General features: G+C 48.1%; 1 protein-coding gene across 4 annotated transcripts in view; it reads right to left on the bottom strand.

Annotated features, from left to right (window-relative positions):
- Positions 1 to 16,729, bottom strand: part of EHD2 (EH domain containing 2) — a 110,638-nt gene that overhangs the window by 15,500 nt on the left and 78,409 nt on the right. For all 4 annotated transcript variants that reach the window (XM_053401889.1, XM_053401891.1, XM_053401890.1 and 1 more), the window contains one exon: positions 367 to 779. In XM_053401889.1, coding sequence (XP_053257864.1) covers positions 367 to 779 — 413 coding nt within the window. The remainder of the gene's footprint in view (positions 1 to 366; positions 780 to 16,729) is intronic.

The following is a 16,729-nucleotide window of genomic DNA, read 5'->3' as shown; positions in this document are numbered from 1 at the left end:
TCTCTGGCAAGTGTTCCTTGGAAACTCTTATCCCCTTCTAGATCAGCAACGGGACATGGACGGGGCTATGACAGCTCTTCCTGATGTTTAGCCAGAACCTCCTTTCTCATAACTTGATACCCATCGCAATGCATTACCTGCCCCAGGGGATGGGGAACGTGTGTACCTTCAGATGTTGTCATATTACAACTCCCATCACCTTTGATGACTGCTGGCTGATGGGAGCTGGAGTCCAAGAACATCTGGAGGGCCACAGGTTTTCCCAACCCCGATCTACCGAACATCTCCTTGTTGTCCTAGGATATTATTCTCCTTAGGCACCCCTGAGACCTTCCCTGTCTACCTTGTAGCTGCCCAAGTACTCACCCTGACCAGACGGGCTCTCTTGACCAAATCGTTAAGCTTCCTCAGGGCAGAATTCCGGGGCAGGTTCTGGATGTCCGTGAACAAGTCCTGCTCCTCGAGCTCAAATAACCGTCTGTTATCGGAGATCATCAGGGGCTCCGACCAGAAGGACCCAATGTAGACACGCAGCACCTCGGGCGTGTTGAACACTTTGCCCAGCGACCACATGAGGGCGCCGTAGACCCGCATCAGCTGCTGCGTCTCCACCATGTCGGCCTTGTTCAGGACCACCCGGATCTTGTCCTCGTTGCCCTTGAGGGCCCGGATGGCCTCCGAGAACTCGTCTGAGATCTCCAGCTTGTGGGCGTCAAAGAGGAGGATGATGAGGTCCACGCGCTCGGCAAACCACTGCAACACCGCCGGGAAGTCGTAGCCTGCGGAGGAGAAGAGAGAGCCTTGTGGAATAATGTGGGATGTGAAACACAGAGCAGTCAAGTACAACATCCCTAGAGTGGACATAAAAAGGGAATGTCTGGACCAGCCAGTCCTGTTTCCTTCTAGGCTGGGACAGACCTCCTCTACATGTGACCAGAGGTGGGCGTGGCCTCACCTGTGCAGGTAACTAAAGCATAGGACTGGCCGCCATCTCTGTCTCTCTCTGTCTCTCTCTGACTACATTCGTCGAAGAAGCAACATCAGCTTAGCCTAAGATGCTCTCTTGCCTTCCAGCCAAGAGAGGTCAAAGGGACTATCTCTTTATCGGATAGATTCCAGGTATATTACATTTGTAACTTAAGTCTGCCTTCTGGGATCCATCTACATCCATCTGTGAACAGAATGAGTGAGGGAGTACAAGTGGTACCTCTGGTTGCAAACGGGATCCGTTCTGGAGCCCCATTTGCAACATGAGCAGAACACAACACAAATGCGTGTGACGTCATTTTGAGCGTCTGCGTGAGCGGCGAAACCCGGAAGCAACCCTTTGTGGTATTTCCGGGTCGCCGTGGGACGCAACCTGAAAAGATTTAACTTGAAGCAAATGTAACAAGAGGTATGACTGTAAATTCTTTTTATACTTTTTATACTTTTATAGAAGACTGTGTAAACTCTTTTTATACTTTTATAGAAGACTGTGTCGTGTCTATTTCTTTTATGAGGGACTAAAGGGGAAATTACCAGGTAACTCATTTTAGAGGCTTTAGCGTGCCTGAGCAAACGCATCCTCTGTGCAAGTTTAAAAGGGGGAATGTTACTCCGCTAAATTGTAGAACTCGTTAACACAAGTTGGAAAGGATATAATCAAACAATATATCCTCTCCTGCATCCCTGAACATTCCCACAAATAAGAGGTTATTTTGCACACACACGCCCCCTGCAAAGTAGCATCTTAGCTCACTTTCAGGGAAAGAAGCAACTTAATGGCGGTTGCTGCCATTTTTATTTTTAAATTTTTATTTATGCTTTTCAGGTTTATACATTTCACTGATTTTACAATCATTTTAACATTTCAAAACTCAACTTTCTTCCCCCTCTTTCTGAGGTTCTTTAAATTTATTTTTAGCATTTTCTGCATAACCAAATTAACTTAATTTGCTCATTCATCTGCTTTAAATATATACTCTTATCAAACTGCAGGTTAATACAATAATCCTGCCAATGTTCTTATCCGTTTACAATTTATCTGTAAATATTCAATCAACCGTTTCCATTCTTTAATAAAAAGTCTGTTATCTTGATTTCTTATTCTTCCAGTTGCCATTTCTGCATATTCCATAAGTTTTTGTATTCATTCTTCCTTTGCTGGGACTTCTGCTTCTTTCCATTTTTGGGCGAGTAACGTTCTTGCCATAGTAGCATACATAAATAAATTTCTATACAATTTAGGTAGCTCTGTCCCTATAATTCCCCAAAGGGCTGCTGCCATTTTTGAAGCTTCAGCTGCGTACAGACTGTGCCTTTAAGGCACATGACTATCCCAAAGAATTATGGGAATGGTAGTTTGCCCCTCAACAGAACAATTCCCAGGACCCTTAATAAACTACAGTTCCCAGAATTCTTTGGGGAAAGCCATGTCCTCTACATGTGCATGGAATGTGCTTTAGATCTGTGGTGTGGATCTGCAACTTGCCAGACCAATGGCCTGTTGTCCTACTACTGTCTGCAAAATAGCTGGCTGTGGATTTGGTAGGCGCCTTTTCGCACCCTACCCAGAGCTGCCAGGGATCAAATCTAAGGCCCCTCTGTTTTTTTCCTTCGCTCTTTGTCTCCACTCTTAATAAAGCTTCTTAATTTAGAATCTAGTGTTTGACTGTAAACATTAAGACATCTCAAGGATTTTTGTGTTGCATGCCAAACTGCTCTTTCATAATACAGTATGAAATGGGTTGAACTCGCTCAGTGGCAAGTCCTGGGGAGTTAGCTGGTGTTTTCTACCACCACAGACAGAAAGCTGCCAGTCTTGTTCCCCTTGGTCAAGACCCCAAAAGGCAAGGATAGCCAATGTAGTCCCTTCCATATGCTTTGGACTACAGCTCCCATGATCCCTGACTATTCATCATGCTGGCTGGGGCTGATGGGATTTGGAGTCTAACACCACCGCCATGTTGGCTACCCCTGATCTAAAGTGAACTGAGGGGTAATGTCAGCAATTAAGTACAGTGGTACCTTGGTTTACGAACTGAATCTGTTCCGGAAGTCCATTCTTAAACCAAGGCGTTCTTAAACCAAGGCGTGCTTTCCCATAGCAGCGAGGGACTCAATTTACAAACGGTGGGATTGTAATGAAGTTAAAAAAGTTTTGAGAAATGATATACAATGAACTGAAGAAAATGTTCCATCTAACATTTGTTAAGAAACCTGAAGCATTTTTGTTAGGGATTGTAGGAAAAGACCAGCAAAGGAAGCTGAAAAATATCTTCATGTACGAGACAACGGCGGCAAGAGTCTTAATAGCACAAGGATGGAAGAACGAGGAAATCCTGACTGAAGAACTATGGCAAGAGAAACTGATGAACCATGTAGAACTGGCAAAATTGACACATAAACTACGGGACAAGGGTAACTGTGACTTTAAAGATGAATGGGAACCCTTTACAAAGTACTGAAAGAAACAACAAAGTGAACTGGACTCCTTGGCAGCTTTTGAATCAACACTCGCAAACTTTTTATTGACAATAACCAGTCAGATATATTAAGGATCATTACAGTTTTGTAACATGCAGAGAATAGCAGTTGTAGAGAAAGCAGAGATTGGAGCTGAGTGAAGTCAGGGAGGAAGAGGTGGGTGGGTTATTATATGTTGGGGATGGGGGGAATAAAGGATGATATGTTTTAAGATAATATGTTTTGTTTAAACTCTATCTGTGCACAATTATATACCCCTCGGTCATGTCCCCTGCTCCCAGCAACCTGGGTGCCCCTCTTCCTGTCCAGCAAAAGCAGTCCGCCCCCCCCCAGCCTCTGTCCCAGACTCTCCTTCCCAGCCCCTCCCTCTTCTCCATCCCTGCCAAATCTAAACAAGCTCTGCAGCTTTCGTAGCTGTTGGATCAGAGCCACCCCCTCAGCCTCTCTTACCCGCCTCTTGGCAGCCGAAGTTCAGAAGGGCTTGTTCCACAGCACCAAAAAAGGAAACCGAGCCGTTCCATAGGAAAGTCTGAGCAATGAGCCCTCATTGTTCGGACCGATTAAAGAAAAATAATAAAGATGGGAGATCTTAAATAAAAGAGGCAGGGTTGGCCGGCCGCGCAGCCTTATCTTAGAGAAGCACCGGCGGGAAAAGAGGTTGCCAGAGGTCACCCGAACGATGGCGCATGCATTGCCCAAGTGGAATATGCTGCTCCGGATTGGTGTCACAAGACGGAGATACAGAAGGTCAAGACAAAGGAACCATTCTCTGCTCCCTGGTTTGCCCCCGGGGCAGGCCTGGAAAGGATGGTGGGACAGGGTTTAAGCCCGTGTGAGCTCTGGCAGAGGGGCAGGGTCCCTTTTTGAACATCGCAGCTCAGCCCCTGGAATATGCGCTACAGTAACAAAAGGTGAAAGTGCCCCTGAGTGTATGCAGAGTGCATTTTGCCTCACCACTGAGCAGCTAGAGCCAGGCTGTACTGGGCTGGAGGGGCTGCCCAAGTATTTAAGGAATTAACTACTGCAGTATGGGAGTCGAGGCAGGAAATTGACAGTCATGGCTAATGTTACCCTTGTCAACTACTGCATTTCCGGTGAATTTTACAAACCACATAACCTCTCCCTTCTTGGACACAAGAGCAGGATTAAAATAAATATATATATCGAGATTCCTGCAAATTATGAGTTTACAAAGTGCTGCCTTTTGCAGGTTTCTTTCCTTTCCCCTTCTGGTTTATTAGCACACCAGTGATAAGGGGCCAACTTTCTAGGCAGCCAGCCCATGCCAGTGCCTGCCCTCTGGGTGATAGCAGGCTCCAGGGTTCTGGCCAGATCCAGACCCAATTGATGAGCAGCCTGTGGCTGGCAGAGAAAGAGATGGCCCAGGAGAAGAGTGGGTGTTTAAGGAGCGAATGTATCTCCTTGGAGAAGGAATTTCCACCCTTCCCTAGTTTATTTAGTAAAGCAGAGGAGGTGGTGTGAAAACAAATGTTTCTAAGTCTTTCCTGCAAAATGTAACTGACTCAATGGAATCTGAGCAGACAGACACACCCAGTGCTGCCAGAGGCACAAGAATTCTCATGCATGACTCCTGGTGCGAGATGTGAGGTTATGTGCATTCCTGTACATGGAAGTTGTCTTTGTCCATGGAGTTTTTTTGCAGGGATACTGGAGTGGCTTGCCGGTTCCTCCTCCTCCATAGCTATGGCTATGGTTTTCCCAGTAGTGATGTATGGAAGTGAGAGCTGGACCATAAAGAAGGCTGATCGCCGAAGAATTTATGCTTTTGAATTATGGTGCTGGAGGAGACTCTTGAGAGCCCCATGGACTGCAAGAAGATCAAACCTCTCTATTCTGAAGGAAATCAGCCCTGAGTGCGCACTGGAAGGACAGATCATGAAGCTGAGGCTCCAAGACTTTGGCCACCTCATGAGAAGAGAAGACTCCCTGGAAAAGACCCTGATGTTGGGAAAGATGGAGGGCACAAGGAGAAGGGGACGACAGAGGACAAGATGGTTGGATAGTGTTCTTGAAGCTACCAGCATGAGTCTGACCAAACTGCGGGAGGCAGTGGAAGACGGGAGTGCCTGGCATGCTCTGGTCCAGGGGGTCACGAAGAGTCGGACACGACTTAATGACTAAACAACAACAACACATGGAAGTTGGAGATTTCAGGGCCACTCAATGCACCATTGACTGGTGGGCAGTGCCCCCGAAGCTTACGGCATAGCTAGTTTCAAGCAGAGGTGCTGCCAAAGTTCAGAATGGCCTGGTTCAAAATGCCGGTGTGGTGCAGTAGTTAGAGGGCTGGACTAGGACCTGGGAAAACTCGGGTTCGAATTCCCACTCGGCCACGAAGCTCACAGGGTGACCTTGGGCCAGTCGCTTCCTCACGGCCTCCTTTACTTCACAGGCCTGTGGGGGTTAAATGAGGAGAGAGAGAGGACCATCTATGCCACCTTTAGCTTCTTGGAGAAATAAGCAGGATATAAATGCAACGAATAAGTTGTCCGATTCGCAACAACTCATGTGCTTTAAGAAACTGAGCACCACATCCCTGAGGTCTTCTCTTACTGAGACAGTACAAGAAGATTCTCCGTGTGTGCGGCCAGACTGAGCATTGCTGCTCTGGATGATATTCTTGTTGTTCACTGTAAGATTATGTGACCAGACCATGTAACCGACCAGCTTTTGACTGGGCAAATACAGTGGTACCTCGGGTTAAGAACTTAATCCGTTCCAGAGGTCCGTTCTTAACCTGAAACTGTTCTTAACCTGAGGTACCACTTTAGCTAATGGGGCCTCCCACTGCTGCCGCACGGCCGCGCGATTTCTGTTCTCATACTGAAGCAAAGTTCTTAACCTGAGGCACTATTTCTGGCTTAGCAGAGTCTGTAACCTGAAGCGTCTGTAACCCGAGGTACCACTGTATCTTCTCAATATGGGCCAGCTCTTTCCATTATTTCTCACTGCCCTCCATCCAGATCTTTGTTTCCAGGCTCGTTGTTTTGGGAGAAGGATAGGGGCGACCTATAGTTCCTAAGAGTCAATACCGTAAGGTGCATTTGTGCGGCACCATTCAATATCATTTGCTGTGAATCGCAGGTGAGGAAGAGTACAGTGGTACCTCGGGTTACAGACGCTTCAGGTTACAGACTCTGCTAACCCAGAAATAGTACCTCAGATTAAGAACTTTGCTTCAGGATGAGAACAGAAATCGCGCAGTGGGAGGCCCCATTAGCTAAAGTGGTACCTCAGGTTAAGAACAGTTTCAGGTTAAGAATGGACCTCCAGAACGAATTAAGTTCTTAACCCGAGGTACCACTGTACTGTTGTGGTCAGATCCTGGTTTGGGGCTTTCGACAGACCTCTGGTTGGCTACTGTGAGAGCAGGCTCCTTTTAGGCGCTAACATTATCTGCTGGGATGAACTCTTGATAATGCTAATAATCTGGACCTGCCAGGCCTGTGGAATCGCCAACAGCATCAAATTTCAGCAACCAGCAGAGCAGCCACGATGGGCCAAAGTGCACCAGTCATAGCTCAGAGGTGGAACATCCGTTTTCCATGCAGAAGGCCTCTGGTTCAACCTACTGCCTCTCTAGGTAAGGGCTGGCGATGGCCCTTTCCTAAAATCCCGGAGAGCCATGCTAGGAAATACTAACTCAGTAGAAGCCAGCTTCCTATGTGCAACTTTGTGTATGAAACAAAGCACTGTTGTGCGGTTAAACCAATCGATTTGCGTCGGTTATAATTGGAAGCTCGTGGTTTTGCATCGTGTCTCGCTGGGTTTTGCTAATGAACAAATCCAAACCTCGATTGGGAAACCCAGTTAACTTTGGCGCATGGGCCAGCAAACGGCTTGCTAAAACTCATGCGGATTAGATTGCCGAATGAGCAGGGGAAAGGGGAGTTTCCCTCCACCAAGATGCTTAAGAAATACCAAGCAAATTCTGAACTGAACAGGGAAGGGTTTCCAGCAAATGAGGGAGTGTGGAATGTGCTGGGTTGGCTGGAGAGAGGGATGGTGGTGAACTGCCCCCCCCCTTCGCCCCAGCTTTTATTGCTGTTGCTGCATCTAGAGTTGTTTTGCCGTGCAAAAGAGAAGGAGGGGAACCCTGTGCATTTTTATACAAAGATAAGGAAGAACACGGCAGCCCTGCTCTTCCAAGGCATTTTTCTTTGGTTTATGCAAACACTGATACCGTGTTGTTATGTACTGAGTTGAATAGGATCCAAATTGCAGCAGTCTGATTGGTCCTAGAACAACAGGATCCAGAATGCAGCAGTCTGATTGGTCCGAGAACAATAGGATTCAGAATGCAGCAGTCTGATTGGTCCTAGAACAATAGGATTCAGAATGCAGCAGTCTGATTGGCCCTAGAACAACAGGATCCAGAATGCAGCAGTCTGATTGGTCCGTAGGAGCCACCCAATCCAGCTCCAGGTGGAAATGAATCCGCAACCTGATTGGCCTACAGGAGAATCCCGGAATTAGCCAATCACGTGGGGCCCATTGTGTAAATAATGTATATAAAGCAGACATTTCGGGGGAACTTCCATTCCTCACTACTATGAGCTGAATAAAGAGCATGAAATCCACACTTGACTCCGAGTATATTTCATGTGTTTTAATTTGTTGGAAGCTGCCCAGAGTGGCTGGGGTAACCCAGTCAGATGGGAGGCATATAAATAAATTGTTGTTGTTGTTAGTGATGGTGGTGGTGCAGGGAGAACCAGATATGAGGCAGTAGAGGAAGATGTCCAGGGCCCCCAGTAAGCAGAATGAATAGGAAGGCACCGCAACCTGCAGCAAAGACTGCCTTACCATAGTTTGGCTGTGCGCACACACCATGCATTTCAAGCACGTGACCTCCCCCAAAGGATCCTGGGAACTGTAGTTTGATAAGGGTGCTGGGAATAGTGGCTCTGCAAGGGGTAAACTACAGCTCCCAGGGTTATTTGAGGAAAGCCATGCACATTAAATGTGCTTTAAGTGTACAGGGTGTACGCAGCCTGCGCCTTGGTGCCTGGTGAAAAGGAATCTTTGAATATTAGAAAGATTATGAAGCCCACAGGTGCGTTTCCAAAGCCAGATGGTTGCCTTTTGGAGCTTTTGAGCGAAGGCTGGCAGCGGCAGCCGCGTATCCCCGAGAAAGAGCCGTAATTCACTTTGAAGGGCAGGCGGCTGACTCCGGCTTGTGCCGACTCGCTGCGAGGATTTCCTCTCTGCTCAGGAATCTCATGGATCCCTGGCTGTGCGCAGGAGAGGGAGCCAAGGAGCAGGGCGGGATCTGGACAGGCCCAGGCTGGCAAAACCATAGCACGGAAGGAGAAGCTTTTACCATCCGTGGGGGAGAAATCTGTCCTGATCCGCAATTGGTTTTTGTTTTTTTTTAAGGGGGGAAGATTTAAAAATACTAACAGCTCCTCATGCCTGAAGGCAGAAAACAAGAGGCCCATGCTTTTATGGCGGTGAAATCTAGGCATGTGTAAGTTGTAAGCAATGACAAACCTAGACAGCATCTTAAAAAGCAGAGGCATCACCTTGCCAACAAAGGTCTGTATAGTTCAAGCTATGGTTTTCCCAGTAGTGATGTATGGAAGTGAGAGCTGGACCATAAAGAAGGCTGATCGCCAAAGAATTTATGCTTTTGAATTATGGTGCTGGAGGAGACTCTTGAGAGTCCCGTGGACTGCAAGAAGATCAAACACATCCATTCTGAAGGAAAACAGCCCTGAGTGCTCACTTAGAAGGACAGATCGTGAAGCTGAGGCTCCAAGACTTTGGCCACCTCATGAGAAGAGAAGACTCCCTGGAAAAGACCCTGATGCTGGGAAAGATGGAGGGCACAAGGAGAAGGGGACGACAGAGGACGAGATGGTTGGATAGTGTTCTTGAAGCTACCAGCATGAGTTTGACCAAACTGCGGGAGGCAGTGGAAGACAGGAGTGCCTGGTGTCCTCTGGTCCAGGGGGTCACGAAGAGTCGGACACCACTAAACGACTAAACAACAACAAAGTTGTAAGCTGCAAGCAGCCCAGGAACCTCGTGCATTTTGGTGCTTTAGGGAGTTGCAGTTTCTGAGGTCCCCCCAGCTGGAGGTTTGCTGAGCTTTGCAGAATGTCATACCATACATGGTTTGGGGAATGTGCATCCAGTTCAGTGGTAGGCTGCAAAGTTTTGCAGCCTTGAGTTAGGCCGCTAGATGATGTCGGAACAGCTACTGGCAGATGGGATTCCCCCCCCCCAAGAGCAAACATAAAAGAGGGGGTGTTGGGGCTCGAGGAAGGTGGGGCTTTCTAGCTCAGAAGCCCTGCTTGGCAATCCTAAACATACACAAATTCACTAGCAAGGGAGGTGTACTCCACACATGCTCAGAAGCACTCTTTATTATCAGCACCACCTCATGTACCATTTGGGAACCAAAGGTTTGCTCTGAAAGCAGCTCCGTTTCAAGCTAAGTCATCGCGCCAACCAAATTTGAAGTGGAACAGCCTTAGAATGCAAGCATTTAATTATTAAATGGATCTTGTGGCGTTGTTCCAGCCTGTCTATAACATGTTTGTGCTGGGCAGGTTCAGGAGGATGAGTTGGGACAGAGGTCGCCAAACGGAATGTGCCACCGATTCAGAATCAGATTATTGTGGAGGGCTATCATATAGTAGTAGGAAAATAATAACAGTAATACAGTGGTACCTCGGGTTACATACGCTTCAGGTTACATATGCTTCAGGTTACAGACTCTGCTAACCCAGAAATAGTGCTTCAGGTTAAGAACTTTGCTTCAGGATGAGAACAGAAATCGTGCTCCGGTGGCGCGGCAGCAGCAGGAGGCCCCATTAGCTAAAGTGGTGCTTCAGGTTAAGAACAGTTTCAGGTTAAGTACCGAACCTCCGGAACGAATTAAGTACTTAACCCAAGGTACCACTGTACTGGTAATATTATCTCCCTGCAAGCAGAAAGTTAGCAAGCATCAGAAAAAGAGCCAGTGTGGTGCAGTGGTTAGAGTGTTCGACTCGGACCTGGGAGAGACCAGGGTTCGAATCCTCACTCGACCATGAAGCTCACAGGCTGACCTTGGGCCTCCCTCCCTCTCTGCCTAACCTACCTCACAGGGTTGTTTTGTTGCTTAACTGAGGAACCACAGAAACCACCTTGAGCTCCTTGGAGAGAAAAAGGTAGGATAGAAATGCAATAAATAAATAAAAAGGAAGGCAAGAAGACGAAAGTAGAAGCTCAGAGCTCTTGTCTGCTATGCTGGTTTTCTGTTTGCAGGGAGCTTTCTGGTGCCCTGCAGATGTTTTGGACTACAATTCCCATCAGCCCCAGCTGATGAGGCTGCTGGGAATTGTAATGCAAGGCACCTCCAGAGCACCAAGTTGGCGAACGACTGCTGCAAAGGGCCATTCGGAAGCACTTATAATGATTTTTCTGCCCGCCGTTGCCATTGCATGGCTTGTAATTTTTATGACTTCTTCGATTTCTGTGTAATTTGCATGGCAACGTCCCTTGCACCACCTCGTTCTGCTGCAAATACAAAAACACAACAAAACCCAAGAGGCAGCACACCAGCCGGAGGACAAGGGGAGCTGGGGAAGAAGGCCTTGCAACAGAGGGCTGCCCGTGCATTTTGTTTTGCATGCCAGGCTAATCCCAGCACTTGCTCGGCCCACCCAGTTTCCTAGTTACAACTACCTTTGTATCTACACATGTGCACGCTTTGTGCTGCCCTGGAAATGTGCCCTTCCTCCTCCGTCCCTGGCATGCAGGAGACATTCCTCAGCGTTTCGCAAGTGAATCATCTGTGCTCTCCGTTGCCATGGAGCAAGGGCTGCTCTTTCCCACAGACACACGACTGGCGGAGGATTCTCTCCCGCTCCCCATTTGTATCACAAACTCTCTTAAAAGTCCCTCCCAGGGCCCCCGGTCAGGGAGGCAGGCTTCTGTGCCAGCTAGGCCTCACCCAGGCTTCGGCCTGCAAAGTCATAATGGCCCATGGCAGGGGCGGAGGGCTGTATGCCCTCCTGGGACAACTTTGAGGGCCACAGGCCAGTGGTGCCTCTAAGTTTAGCACTCTCTGGAACTCAGGGCTTCACATTCTGGCACCATTCATTGACCAAGGGGCTGCCCACCATTGAGGGGGCTTCATGGCAAGGGGTGGGGGAGAATAACCATTGGCCTGAGAAGCAGCTGCTGTAGAAAACTTACTTCACCCTTCGCTGCTAGAAAGAAGACACATTAGCACTCTTAAGTAATGCTGGAGGTTTCCCCCCCTTTCCCTCCCAATCCCCTTTCCTTTCGTGTCATGTCTTTTCAGACAGCAAGACTGAGCGGCAGGGGCAGTCTTACTCCCGATCATAATAAGCCTTTCTGGTTCATGAGTGGGGTCAAATAAATGACTATAAAAATGAATGAATGAATGAGGGGGTCAGATGGATGGACTCGGAGGCCTAGGTTTGTTGGAGGGGCTGCCACCTACGATCAAGCTTTGCCGTCAAAATCCAGTGGTTGCGAAGCCCTCTAGAACACGACACCTAGCCTAGAGCAAAGGATCAAAGACTGTGGTCGGTGGGGCTTCATCCAGGTGGTCCACAGCCACTCCACATTGGTTGTTAACTGCAATTTTAAAAATTGCTTCTTTTGTTCCCCATATTGCATTTCATTGCACTCTACCATTCAAATCTGACAGAATGCAGATTCTAAGACTAGAAAATGGAATACAGGATAATAAATGAAAGAAGCAATAGAAATGCAATAGAAAAACCAGTAAGTGCTCTGCCGTTTTCAAGTACAGTGGTACCTCAGGTTACATACGCTTCAGGTTACAGACTCCGCTAACCCAGAAATAGTGCTTCAGGTTAAGAACTTTGCTTCAGGATGAGAACAGAAATTGTGCTCTGGCGGCGCGGCAGCAGCAGGAGGCCCCATTAGCTAAAGTGGTGCTTCAGGTTAAGAACAATTTCAGGTTAAGAACGGACCTCCGGAACGAATTAAGTACTTACCTGAGGTACCACTGTAGTCTTGAGTTGGGGGGAGTTGAGCATAGCTGTCACCTTTTTCTAAGGGAAATTCCCTTATTCCGAATAGGATTCCTCGCAAGAAAAGGGAAATGTTGACAGCTAAGGAGTTGGGGAACCCCTAGTCTAGAACACCTAGTGCAGGGACTGATGGGAGTTGTAGTTCAAACCATCTGGAGGGCACCAGGTTGGAGAAGCCTTGCCCCGGGATGCTGGACTAACACCCTGTTGCAGGAGAAAGCTCACAACCGCACACCATGCTACAGGGGTCAGAGGAGTGTCTCGTCCACAGGAAAGCAGATTCTTGGCTAACGCTCCCAAATAAACAAGGCCATTTGTCCAGGGCGTACAGCCTTTCCCAGTTTCCACTTCACCCTGTTCACCGAGGCGGGGTCTATCCAGATTCCCCACATACTTTCATGTATAAAATGTGGAAAGAATGCAGCAGACCTGTGCTATCTCTGAACAGGGTTCTCTCGGGGGTGCCCCGGCAACCAAAGAAATATTGGGAGAGGGAGAGAGCTTGAGAGAGGCCTGTCTCTCAGCGGGAATTAAAAGCCACCCTGAACTGACCCATCCCACGCAGTGGAAGGCAAAACTCCCAAGGGGAGATGAGTACAGGAATGTGAGCATCACAGGAAAAGCATGAAAGGGCTCTCCCCACCCTGTCCTCTCGGGGGGGGGGGACTTTGTGGGGAACATGTCTGTCCCTGTTGTATAGGAAAAGAGCTAGATGCCCCATCCCCATAGCTGTCAACTTACAGATTTGAAAATAAGGGACCAGCAGCCTCGAAAATAAGGGACCAGCAGCCAAAATAAGGGATCAACAATTACTTTTATAAAATACATATTTTGTTGCATGCAAATAGCTTTAGATACCTATTAGGTCCATAAATAATAATAATAATAATAATAATAATAATAATAATAATAATTTATTATTTATACCCCGCCCATCTGGCTGGGCCTCCCCAGCCACTCTGGGCGGCTTCCATAGAAACCAAAAATACAGTAAAATATCACACGTTAAAAACTTCCCTGAACAGGGCTGCCTTAAGATGTCTTCTGAATGTCAGGTAGTTGTTTATCGCTTTGACATCTGCTGGAAAAGCGTTCCACAGGGCGGGCGCCACTACCGAGAAGGCCCTCTGCCTGCTTCCCTGTAGCTTTGCTTCTCGCAATGAGGGAACCGCCAGAAGGCCCTCGGCGCTGGACCTCAGCGTCCGGGCAGAATGATGGGGGTGGAGACGCTCCTTCAGGTATACTGGACCGAGGCCGTTTAGGGCTTTAAAGGTCAGCACCAACACTTTGAATTGTGCTCGGAAACGTACTGGGAGCCAATGTAGGTCTTTCAAGACCGGTGTTATATGGTCTCGGCAGCCACCCCCAGTCACCAGTCTAGCTGCCGCATTCTGGATTAGTTGTAGTTTCTGAGTCACCTTCAAAGGTAGCCCCGCGTAGAGTGCATTGCAGTAGTCCAAGCGGGAGATAACCAGAGCATGCACCACTCTGGCGAGACAGTCCACAGGCAGATAGGGTCTCAGCCTACGTACCAGATGGAGCTGGTAAACAGCTGCCCTGGACACAGATTTGACCTGTGCCTCCATGGACAGCTGTGAGTCCAAAATGACTCCCAGGCTGCGCACCTGGTCCTTCAGGGGCACAGTTAACCCAATCAGGACCAGGGAATCCTCCACACCTGCCCGCCTCCTGTCCCCCCAAAACAGTACTTCTGTCTTGTCAGGATTCAACCTCAATCTGTTAGCCGCCATCCATCCTCCAACCGCCTCCAGACACTCACACAGGACCTTCACCGCCTTCACTGGTTCTGATTTAAAGGAGAGGTAGAGCTGGGTATCATCCGCATACTGATGAACACGCAGCCCAAACCTCCTGATGATCTCTCCCAGCGGCTGCATGTAAATGTTGAAAAGCATGGGGGAGAGGACAGAACCCTGAGGCACCCCACAAGTGAGAGCCCAGGGGTCTGAACACTCATCCCCCACCACCGCTTTCTGAACACGGCCCAGGAGGAAGGAGCGGAACCACTGTATGACAGTGCCCCCAGCTCCCAGCCCCTCAAGACGGTCCAGAAGGATGTTATGGTTGATGGTATCAAACGCCGCTGAGAGATCCAGCAGAACTAGGAAACAGCTCTCACCTTTGTCCCTAGCCCGCCGGAGATCATCAACCAGTGCGACCAAGGCAGTTTCAGTCCCATGATGAGGCCTGAATCCCATATATATTTACCATATAGCATATATTCAACACAAAAAAACAGCAACAATTTGTTGTTGACAAGGCAAGTTGGACATAGAAAGGGCCCCATTACCTTCAGTAGCTTATTTAAGAGACATCATCAATAAGGGACAGCAGCGGGACATGGCGCCAGAATAAGGGACTGTCCCACCAAATAAGGGACGCTTGACAGCTATGCCCATCCCTGGGAGCAAGGCCCACTAAATTCTCCCTGCAAGCAAAGGCTCCTTGCAGCTTTCTCTTCTGTTCATCCCCAACAACAACAAAAAGCCCCTGTGAAATAGGGTCACTGTTTATCCCGCATTCACAGGCCCCTCCAAGTGTCCAAATTTTCCAGGGACAGTTCCGGATTTACAGAAGCCGTCCTGGTTTCTGATTCAGTCCCGGAACGTCCTGCGTTTTCCTTAGGACGTCTCCCATGACGTGCATCCTTCATACACCCTTCAGACATTTTTGGCATCCCCTTTCCCCATCTCCCCTGGTGCATGCTCACATCTGAACTCAAGAGCGCCCTCGACACACCTTGGAATGAGGATAGCACATCTTAGAACAGCTTTATCTTCTCTCTCGCTCTCTGGCACATTCTGTTCCCGCTCAATAGCTGCCTTTGTAACCAATTCCTTCCTACATCTGCTAAATGTTTCCTTGCATTTTGTAGTCTTGTGTGTGCGTGTGTGTGTGTGTTTAGCTTGTGCGGCCAACACAATTTGCCTAGCGGGTTGTGAGATGCACCCTACTGCCCCTTCTGCAAAGCCCCCACTCTCTGGACCTCTTGACAGCAGCCTTGCAGACAAAGCCAAATACAGCTTATCAACCAAATACGGGGGCCAGTCGTGGACTCTCTAAACAGCCTTGTTTTGCCACCTGCCTGGGAATGCAAAAAAACCCAGGAGGCTGCATATCAAGCAAAGCATAGAAGCTAAAGTATACCCTCCAACATTTCTCCAGTATAAATAGGGATGTCCTCTTCAATCATAATAATTTTATTATTTACCGGTATACCCCACCCATCTCACTGAGATGCCCCAGCCACTCTGAGTGGCTTCTAACATATATACAAACATAAGAAAACTTCGAACTTAAAACAAAACAAAACCTTCCCTATACAGGGCTGTCTTCAGATGTCTTCTAAAGGTTGTACAGTGGTACCTCTGGTTAAGTACTTAATTCGTTCCGGAGGTCCGTTCTTAACCTGAAACTGTTCTTAACGTGAAGCACCACTTTAGCTAATGGGGCCTCCTGCTGCTGCTGTGCCGCCGGAGCACAATTTCTGTTCTCATCCTGATGCAAAGTTCTTAACCTGAAGCACTATTTCTGGGTTAGCGGAGTCTGTAACCTGAAGCGTATGTAACCTGAGGTACCACTGTACAGTGGTGCCCCGCAAGACGAATGCCTCGCAAGACAAAAAACCCGCTAGACGAAAGGGTTTTCCGTTTTTTGATGCGCTTCGCAAGACGAATTTCCCTATGGGCTTGCTTTGCAAGACGAAAACGTCTTGCAATTTTTTCGCCCCCCCCCCTTTTTCTAAGCCGCTAAGCCACTAATAGCCTTTTAGCCGCTAAGCCGCTAAGTCTTTAATAGCTGCTAAGCTGCTAAACCGCTAATAGCGCTAATCCGCTAAGCCGCTAATAGGGTTGCTTCGCAAGACGAAAAAACCGCTAGACGAAGAGACTCGCGGAACGGATTATATACTGTATATACATTTGGCTCGGGGGTTGCATAACTCCATATCCTCCAATGTTTCTCTGATGAAAGTAGGGATGCCCTAAAGAAAAGTGGGATGTTCTAGGATCAAATCAGAAACTGGGATGGCTTCTGTAAATCTGGGAGTGTCCTTGGAAAATAGCGACACTTGAAGGGGCCTGTGAATGCTGAACAATGGTCTGGTATCCAACTAGCTTTTACTCAAGAGTAGATCCATTGAAATTAAGGCACCTAAGTTAGTCATATTCATTGATTTCAACAGGTCTAACATGAGAGGA

The sequence above is a fragment of the Podarcis raffonei genome, chromosome 8, assembly GCF_027172205.1.
Source record: "Podarcis raffonei isolate rPodRaf1 chromosome 8, rPodRaf1.pri, whole genome shotgun sequence".
NCBI classification, from domain to species: Eukaryota; Metazoa; Chordata; class Lepidosauria; order Squamata; family Lacertidae; genus Podarcis; species Podarcis raffonei.
This window is presented reverse-complemented; position numbering and strand designations above follow the sequence as displayed.